Consider the following 10269-nt stretch of genomic DNA (forward strand, 5'->3'; position numbering starts at 1 on the left):
AAACGTTAATATATGATTAAGCTTTGTCTATGGCATGTTTCCATTCCATTACAAAAAAAGTATGGCATGGCAATGTCAAATCAACACAACAGAAAAGACTGCAGCCCCCCGCCTGCACGCAACCAACCTCCCTCCGTCAAATTTTACAAATGGCTGAATCGGAATCTATTTTCTGAAGTTATAAATTTCGTGAACATTACTATAGGTAGCTCATTAGTTTTATGAGTGTTTTACAGTGTCGTTGCATTGTTCGTATCTTTCGTAATACATTGATACATATAATGACGAAAGGAAGATTGGTGAAAGCAAGAGTGAAGCACAGTTAACCGTGACAACACATAACCTCAATTTGGGTACAAAATGGAGCTACCGCAGCCTCCACAAGGTAGGAACCAAATAATAATATAAATACCTAATTATCAAACATAGTTAGCCAACGACTTTTAATCAAAACTATAACATTTTCAGATCAAGACCTACGCAACATCATCGACAAACTTGCGCAGTTTGTCGCTCGAAATGGCCCGGAGTTCGAGAAGATGACCAAGAACAAACAGAAGAATAACCCCAAGTTTAGCTTTCTGTATGGCGGGGAATTCTTCAACTATTACCAGTACAAAGTGACAACAGAGCAAGCAAGTAAGCATACTTACCATGACGATGGCAGTTGAATATTCGCGGTCGCCCCGATCGCTGATTGCGTGTTGTTATAACCGTTTCAAGTGACCCTCCGCTGTTTATAGTTCTAAAGCAATCGGCCGGTGGCCAGCCGGCTCCAGCTCCCGCCGGGGCTTATATGGCACAGAACAGGCAATATGTAATGCCCCAACAGGCCGGCGCGACGGCCGCCCAGCTCGGGCTCGCGGCTTCGATGGCGGCGGCGCCTGCGCTGCAGCAGTGGCTGGCGGCCAACTCCGCGCCTGCTCCTCCTCATACCAACACAGAAGTTGACAACGTGAACACTCAGATAGCACTTCTAAAAGAGCAAATCACTCAATCTGAGAATAATCTGAATGCTCAACACACGGTCAGTATAAACAATTTATATGTCATTATTAGAGCAATAAGTTGATATTTGTAAATTTCCAAAATCTTTTCTCTAGTATATATTTAAAGTTTTGGCTTTTAGCCAATTTGTTTATTATTAAGTTTCTAATGAATATATGTTTTCTACAGACAAAATAGTAATATTGAGATATTATAATAAAATAATATGTATAAATAGGTACACAACATTGAATATTCTTTACCTAAATATGTTTTGACTCTAGTAATTTGCTACACAATATGATCCCATATTAATTTAATTTTAAAAAATCTTTATTTACAGGCATAATTCATTCAACAATTTTGACATACTTAGCCAGGCAACTAAATTTAAATGTCATTTGAGCTTTTAATTTATCATTGAGACACATTTTCTATACATTTTTCATTAGTAAAAGCATACTTTTAAAGTTTTTGTGTTTAAATGTAATGCTTGTGGCCTTTGTATTTTATTCTAAGTGTATATGAACATTTTAGGTGTTGATTCAACAACAACAGGCTAAGATCAATGAGCTGGTGAGCAAAGCGCAAGTGGAGACCATCCAGATAATGGCTGAAGAAAATAATATCAGCCTCACTGAACTGGATGCTATTCTGCAACCAATAATTGACACTTGTACTAAAGATAGCATTTCGTCAGGTAATTTTTAATATATTGAAATTAATGGAGTGGTTTGCCTTTGCCCTCTCTATTTCACACACAGGTTGATAATCAACCATAGTGCAGGTTTCCTCATGTTTTCCTTCACCAGAAGCAAGTGGTGGACGATAAAAAGTTCTATACATACAACTCGTGTGGCATGAGTAGGATTCGAACCTGTGAACTTTCAATTCCCCTTCCATTCATTCACTACCACCGCTTCATTTTCACTGCACTACTTGGAATATTTTTTTTAGGTAAAGGCTGGATTTTACAGCATGCCACATCATTTGATGCTGGCAAAGTGATTTCGCAGCATCTTCTTCGTAAAGTCACTCAACCAGGAGCAGCATTCACTCAGAAGCTTCACATCATATACCTTGTCAATGATGTCCTCCATCACTGGTTAGTATATAGGGAGACTATTCGCATACATTAGGAATATTCAGGGTCTTGGGTTCCATTTGTCTATAGTATTTATTTATTTCTCTATAGTATTGATTTTTTCTGTTATTTTTTATCATTATTTAGAATAAGAAATTTTTACCCCCTTCAAGTAATTTTTTTTATTAAGATTAAAATCATAATAGTAATAAGAAAATAAATATAATTGGATGAAATTATCAATTTGAATTTGTTTGTGGTTATCAATTTCAAAATCAGAAAGTCTTTTATCATTCTGTGCAATGTAGGTACAATCAGTAACACTGATAACAGTAAAAAATATATGCGCTACCTACTTATTACATAATTAATATTTTTATATAGTGTAATGGTTCTTAAAGTCCTCATGTGTCCCTTGTTCTTGTTATCAATATCAATTCGGTGTCTATGATACTGTTATTCCTAATTACAGTGCACGCAAAAATGCTGAAGATCTCAAGAAAAATTTGGAAAATGTGGTGGTTCCCATGTTTTGCAATGCCAGTATAGGTAACATATTTATATCAAGATGTAGGTCTTGTTCGTTTGTACATTCTCATCTTCAAAAAAGCATCTCTAGACAATCATCGCCTGCGGTTTGTGCGTCAGGTAACTTGCTTGCAGTACTTGCTCTCGCGACAACTTTTTAATCGTTTTGCTGTTTCAGCCGTCACAGAGGAGCAGGAGGCTAAGTTAAACAAGCTACTCCGGCTCTGGGAGTCCAAGTCCAACTATTTCGAGACATCAGTCATAGACAAGATGAAGAGTCCCACCAGTTCATATCAAGAGTATCAAAATAATTTGATCGCTCAGCACTCCAATGCAATCTCTCATTTGACACAACAAACTAAAACAACTTTTGAAAAGTATGTATTGTTTTATACTTGAGAATTAAATATTGGGACAAAAAAATTATGTCATAATTTATGTTTCAGTTATCAAACACAGCACCAAGCATTCGTTTCGCACACAATGCAACAGATTCAGCAATTGGAAATGCAAAAGCGGGCTCTTGAACTGCAGAATCTGGAACAAAAAGAAAGTATGCAACAGCAAAACAATGTACCGAATAATTCGTTTCAAAATAATAATTACGATCAGAATTTTTCACAAATGGGAAATTATGATCAATGTAATAATTCATACAACCAACAATACGGCAGTGAAAGCGGCGACAACTATGCTTCCAACAACAGTTTAAGTGGTAACGAGAACAGTTATGACAGTCAGACATTTGACCAAATGACCAGTCATAATAATAAAAAATTGGAAAAAGAGACTGAAGAACCTGACTTATCTATTTTGCCAAATATAAATTTCTCGCAACCTCCGCCTGGGTTCGAACCTGCAGAGAACTCTGCACTACGAGCATTCCAAAATGGTCTTCCAGATCTTAGTAAGCCTCCACCAGGTTTCCCACCGTTCCCAGAAATTAATAATGAAGATTTGATGCCCTCAGTACCATATTTTGAATTACCTGCAGGATTGATGGTGCCTCTTATAATGGTGAGTAGTGACAAATGTATTTGTTTATTGATACATATTAAATCATGCAAAAAAAAAACAGAAATCTTCAAATAGAGTTTTAATTTTCTAATAAAGATTGCTTCCAATTTCAATCACCATAATTTTGATTTATTGTTATGTATTTAACTGTCATAATTTGAATTTCAGTTGGAAGATGACAGGTACAAGCCGTTAGATCCAGCGCACATCCGGCTGCCGCCGCCCGCGCCGCCCAACGAGCGGCTGCTGGCGGCCGTGGACGCCTTCTACGCCGCGCCCAACCACGAGCGACCCAGAGACAAGTAAGTCTATGTATTTTTATTACATTTGAAGAAATATTTGTGACTATGATAATTCTATACTCATATTCTCTCTCTTATCCTATTAGCTGTCCAGGATTCTTATTTCTTAGTCGCCTTGTACGTTAACAACGGAATCCGCCGCAGTCCGAGACTTATTTTATCAATATTATTTCTATAATCAATAAAACTTGAAAATTTTATTTCTTTCAATGTGCTAATCTCTGCAACTACTGGTCTGATTTGAAAAAAATATATGTTTGTCTTTATAAGTCACATTGTTAGCAAAGATTTATGCTATTCATAATGTACTTTCAATAAATCTTCATGTACTTTCAGTTAACAATCAAACTAAACAAATTCTCCAATTTTCCGGAGACACTAGCGTGTGTTCAAGAATAAAATGAATAAATAGTAAATGTATCACAAAAAATTCTTGTTTCAGTGAGGGCTGGGAAAAACTCGGTCTATATGAGTACTATAAAGCCAAAAATGCAGCTAGGAAAAATAAAGAGGAGGCCATTGCGCAAGGCAGGAGAGAGAAGTCAAAATCTCCAAGTCCAATCCCCAAGGATCTTCAGAAACAACCCACACCGCCTGGCAGAAGATACAGGTATTTTACGACACTTTTTTCCTAAATAATCTGGTATAAAAATAGTGTAAGTAAACTAGTTATAATTTCAATTAAAATAACATGGTGGAATTAACTCAGGACCTAGTTGGAAGTGAAAACCTCTGCCATTTCTATTTCACCGTCAATACTGTAGGCAGTTGTGTACATGTTCTAATATTTTCGTTTGTTTTTCACACCGTAAATTAGTGTAGAGGTGACTACATCGACGCCGACGAATTAAGTCGTGATTTAATTTGATCGAGTTATTAGTTACGTGTAGGTTTTACATCCTATAAAATAATTCTGTTTTTTCAGATCAAAGAGTCGAACACCTGAAAAACCATCACCAGCAAAATCAAGATCGAGAACACCGTCTCCCAGAAGAAAATCATCTTCTTGGAGAAGAGACAGAGAAAGAGATGGTAATGTTTCAATTTAAATTTATTTATTTATTTGACACACAAAACAGTTTTACAACAAAATTAATATACAAATAAAAATTAGATACATTGCCAGTTGCAAAACCAGAAACACAATGTTTCATATACTTTTTCTTATCATTGGATAAGAAGAAGTATATGATCCAAATATACTTCATATATTTTATATTAATCAACTCTCTCTTTTTGTGTCTACCCCGGTACGCTTTCGGGGTTGTGACGCCATAAAAAGTTAACCTTTTTGAAGATTAAGCCGTGATTTTACAACTGGCCACCTGCTTGACGTTAACTTTCCTTGGGGATGCGTTGCCTATTCTGAGTTAAGCTAATAAGGATATACATAGCATCACTTCAGGCCAGAATCAGGTTCATCAACATCGTAGGCAATAGGTAGTTACCTGTGTATAAAATAAAATTTATAAATGAGCCCACTGTCATACAAGTATCTGATTTAACTTGATGGCAACTACCCTATTCTTTAACATCCTGATTTAATGAAACAAACAAAAAATTGTCGATATTGGTTGTAAGGTCGGCGAAGATCTCGGTCGCGGTCGCGCAGCAAGTCTCGAGAGCGCGCTCGCGAGCGCCGCGCCGAGCGCGAGCCCTCTCCGCCCAGCTTCATGTAAGTCTTTGCTTTCTAAAGTTAGCTTCTACGCGATAGTGAACTTTATAATGCTACTTCAAACGGTGTGGCCCGTGTAATTATTTTTAGAAAATACTAACGAATTTATGCATTACTGTACATCTCCTTTATAAATCGCCATCGACTATCACACTTCTTTACGAAATCCTAAGGCGAAGGGCGTACTTTCGGGATAAAAAGTAATGTGTTAATCCAAGGTATCAGCTACCTGAATACCAAAATTTTATAAAAATGGACGCGGTCGTTTGAGCGTGAAGAAGTAATAAATATACTTACAAACTTTCACCATTGTATGTATATTAATGGGATAATAGGATGGGATTGATTTATTTTAGTTGTTGAGGTTCAGAAGGTATTTTTCTCTTAAATCTGCAAGTTAAAGAAATAATTATGTATAAAATATGTATGTAAGAAAAAAATCACAAAGTATTCTCTTTTGGACCTGAGACATGTTGTTGTCTACAAAACATAAAAATAAAAAAAAATAAAAAACAATTAGTCCATTGCTAAACTCTAATCTACTGGCCGCTAAGGTAATCGTCTCATTTATTGTATTTAAAATATTATATTACAAATGCATAGGGGCAGTGGAAACTCATTCCCAAGCACGTCAGGTGGCATAGACTCTACGAACAAAGGGCATCAGTTGCTGCAGAAGATGGGCTGGAGCGCCGGCGGCCTGGGCGCCTCCGGGCAGGGCATCGCCGAGCCCATCAGCGGGGGCGCCATCAGGGACAAACAAGATCAGTATAAAGGTACCTATGTGAACTTGTACATGGAATGATGAAAGAAATCCAGACAAATCGTAAGCCACTCTCCGTAAACCGTAGTCTGAAACACAAACTACCTCTCAAACTCTTCCTGCAAATATGTATTTATTTATTTCGTGTGTCCATGGAAATTCAGAAGACGCCACTTTAACGTTTTCATCAGAAGCTGCCATCAAGTCCTTTCTCTAGAACATTGGAAACCAGTGTCCACTTTCCTGTTTTTGAAGTCCAGACTTTTGAAATAAAATTTTGAAACAAAAAATATGCATATTTTTGCAAGCTTTTTTATTTGTTAGTTTGGGTCAAATTTTGCAAACTTAATTTTATATATTTCAAGATGTTTCAGTTCTCATGACAATGTGACTCAGGAATACTACCAACAAAGGATCTCCCGACAACACTAAAGATTAATTGTTTGCAAAATATTTTTATATAATTCCAGGTGTTGGTGTAAATCTTAATGACCCCTATGAAAACTTCAGAAAGAACAAAGGTGCAGCATTTATTACAAGAATGAAGGAGAGAGCTCTAGAGCGGTCATCGTGATTGTGGCTAGATATGATTGGTGTAAATGTGTACAATGAGATTGTGTGTGAGATAATGATTTATTTTAACTAAATCATCAATAAACTTTATGAATTTTATTTTAATTTCTTATTATTTACGAGTTTTATTTGTATGTTACAAAAAAAATTAATATAACTTTTATTATATTTGCGGAAAAGCTTAATTGTTAAATGACATGTAGTTTTCTTGTGTTAACAAAACCAATTGTTACAATTCGAACTCATCTTCATAATTATCTTTAAATTCAGACAACTTGTTCAAACTCTCTGCATATTCAGCGGCTTCTAAGCCTTCGTCTCTGAACCTGTGCAGCTTTCCAAACTTTATCCTACTCACTTCCCTGTGCAATTTCTCTAATACATCAGCTAAGAAATTGCCATTGTGGTATCCAGCAATTAGAGGACAACTTTCAACAACCTCCTGTCTGTCATTATTCTTCAAAAACCCAAATCTATTCAGTTTATCAGAAAATATTTTTGGATATGGTGTTTTCAACTGTAGAGGTTTCTCACAGACAGTGATATTTGTTGCTGAAAGAAAGTTGCTAGCTTGGAAAAAAAGCTGAAACATCTCTTTGACATTATTACATCTGTAAGCAGGCAGATTTAACTGTGCTTTAGCTTCATTCATTGATGCCTTCAGATAACTTTCTGGTATACCTCTAACTGTAATCAACTGGAAAATCTTATCTGTTGCAATCTTGCAGCTAGGAGTTATTGATGAATATATAGGTTTTGTAGTATTATTCAAATGATCAATCAAGTACTCTGATTCTCCAAATGTAAATGGCATGCCTAAAGACGCTGCTGCCATTTTTCTTCCATAACCAGTCATGTCTGCACATATATCTGATAAAGTATAAATATTACTTTTGAGTCTGTATTTCTGACTCAAGGTATCCATGGCAGATGCTAATAAAGCTGAAGAGTGATAATATAGCTCTGGTTTGTAATTAACATACTCAAATACCCTACCATTACCAGGTTTTCGCCACCCTTTTTCTCCCATACAAAGAGGCACAAACAAAGAGGCATGTTCTGACAGTTCTTGCAATGACATTGCTAAGTTCACTAATCTAGTAGAGTCTTTTAAATTAGATTTGTCTCTTTCTTCCTGTGTGATGGGATTGTTATCAGGAAAATGTGATGCAATGATTGGATGTGCTAAGATTGATTTGGAATATTCATCAGCTAGATGTTCTATACAACCTATCGCTAATCCAGCGAATCCATCGGTACTATCAAAGGTAACATTGAAACCTTGTATACTGTCACATTCTTCAACATATTTCCTAATATTATCCATGAAGTTGTCACCATAATCTGATTTCCATAGGGAACGGCCTGTATTTGATATTTCAAAGCATTCCTAAAATGAAAAAATAAATGGTATTAATACAGTACAGAGGGGTACAACTAGTTAAAAGATACAATCATATCTTTTAACATTTAATGAGAAAATAGGAGGAATAATAATTTTCAGGAAACATCCTTGTTATTACCTTATCATTATCATGTTGATATTCTCTTACAACATTCACTGTTCTGGAATGAAATCGGGGATACAGGAAGTCTGTCCATGTAGTTACAGATTGATCTAGATCATATTCTTTTGCTGTTGATGTGCTTTCAGCATCAATATCTGTCAGGTACTCATTCTTCGCTGCCGGTGGTTCTTCTATCTTCTCTACGTTTTCCCATAATGTGTTAGCTTCTTCCTGTTCTGAAGGTAAACCACCAGTTTCTGGTAAAGTTTTCAAAGAACCCTTCAAAGCTGCTAATAATAATCGTGGTGTATAAGTAACCTCGCCTTTTGCAGTTTGCCCTTCTCGATACAGAATATCGTGGTTTACTTCATTTTTTAAAGTACCGGTATAATCAAAACTTAATTCCTGAATGCTCCAAAAGTGAGCACCAACATAGTTACTATAATGGCCAAATTGCAAGTTTAATATTTCGCGGGTAGACATGGTATTGTTGACACAGTTATATGTAATTTAATTTAATTGTCACCTATATTACAATTAAGTAAATACAGAATCAAAAATTATCTCCATACAAAGAATTAGTAAAGTATTTTTATTCTTGGTTAGGTTATGTTTATTATTGTCAAACGAAATGTTGCCGTAAAACATAACATAACAAACCATAGACATTTTTTTTTGTTTATTCCCTCTGATTCCCTCGTTTTATTGAGGAGGCAAAGGGTACTAGCCCATACAGCCAAGTATTTTGTAAAACCATAGACATAATGCATGCCTACCATCATACACCTAAGACCATTGACCCTAAGACCTACACCCGCCACAGCTACCTATGTCAAAGTGGTGTCAAATAAATCCATTTGAACGATGGAGCAATTACATTAAAAAGTGAAGTGAATATGAAAAAGTGATAAAATTTCCACGAGGCAGTATATTTCCACCGCAGGCGGTTTTATTATAGATTTACAAGAGGGCCCGTGGGTTTTTATTGTATCATGACAACATTGTTAAACGTAACTGTTTAGTAAATTCATTACATATACCTAGGTATATGTATTTATATTTATATAAATAAAATTTATAAAAAAAATTTATTTATTTTATAAAAAAAATATGGTTTTTCTAGAAAAACCATATTTTTTTTATAAAATAGGGCATATTAGGCAAAGTTCAGCGCAGATGGCGCTACTGCTACAACTAAAGTACACAAACATTGCCAATGGAGGCAAAAAACGCCAATTTTCAACATTGTTGCAGATTTACGACCAAAAGTACCTTCTACGCAACCGTGATGCGAGTTTAAAGGAAAAAAGGAAGGATTTAGTGGATTATTGAATAGGCTTTCAGAACATAAAGTGTTAAATACGTAAGACGAATTTAAAATGCCGTGTTGCGTTGTTAAATGCTGCCGCAACCACAGTGGTTTTCTTAATAAAAGTCAGGGGATTACATTTCACAGATAAGTCGGGTTTCATATTATGTTTGAAAAATAATAAATGTCAATGACACATGGACCGGTGTTGCCATTATTAGAAATTTAAAATCTCCCAAAAGTAGGCGAATGGGTATGACGTTCCGTTAGTCTATTTTAAAATTATGAAAAAAACATAACAAATTCTAAAAATGTTTAGCTTTATTTGAATCCGATATGACTATTAAATTAAAATTTAAAAATATTTACGAGTAAATGGCTTATCTTATAGAAAGACGCAGAAACAAATAACAAGTAAAAAGTAAACAAATAAAATGGAAAGATTTTCGTCATCAGATGTAACTATTAAGTCAATTGACTTAATAATTACATCTAATTAATCTTTCCATTTTATTTGTTTACT

At 35.3% G+C, this 10269-nt stretch overlaps 2 protein-coding genes across 3 annotated transcripts; one reads left to right on the forward strand and one right to left on the reverse strand.

Annotated features, from left to right (window-relative positions):
* Positions 1–82: 82 nt before the first annotated feature.
* LOC128670677 (calcium homeostasis endoplasmic reticulum protein) lies at positions 83–7028 on the forward strand. 2 transcript variants are annotated; one of them, XM_053746531.2, is made up of 14 exons: positions 83–385; positions 469–639; positions 744–1027; positions 1525–1687; positions 1945–2092; positions 2544–2620; positions 2778–2976; positions 3046–3616; positions 3785–3918; positions 4361–4528; positions 4844–4950; positions 5500–5593; positions 6197–6369; positions 6827–7028. In XM_053746531.2, exons 1-14 carry the CDS (start codon positions 361–363, stop codon positions 6928–6930), a joined length of 2418 nt encoding a protein of 805 aa, XP_053602506.1. In that variant the 5' UTR covers positions 83–360; the 3' UTR covers positions 6931–7028. The 2 variants fall into 2 exon arrangements, with proteins under 2 accessions (XP_053602506.1, XP_053602508.1); XM_053746533.1 differs by lacking the exon at positions 83–385 and having other exon boundaries at positions 505–639; positions 833–1027.
* Positions 7011–9136, reverse strand: mst (misato). The gene is made up of 2 exons (XM_053746534.1): positions 8453–9136; positions 7011–8319 (listed from the first exon to the last, which is right to left on the reverse strand). Exons 1-2 carry the CDS (start codon positions 8918–8920, stop codon positions 7159–7161), a joined length of 1629 nt encoding a protein of 542 aa, XP_053602509.1. The 5' UTR covers positions 8921–9136; the 3' UTR covers positions 7011–7158.
* Between the last annotated feature and the right edge of the window lie 1133 nt (positions 9137–10269).

The sequence above is a fragment of the Plodia interpunctella genome, chromosome 6, assembly GCF_027563975.2.
Source record: "Plodia interpunctella isolate USDA-ARS_2022_Savannah chromosome 6, ilPloInte3.2, whole genome shotgun sequence".
NCBI lineage: Eukaryota > Metazoa > Arthropoda > Insecta > Lepidoptera > Pyralidae > Plodia > Plodia interpunctella.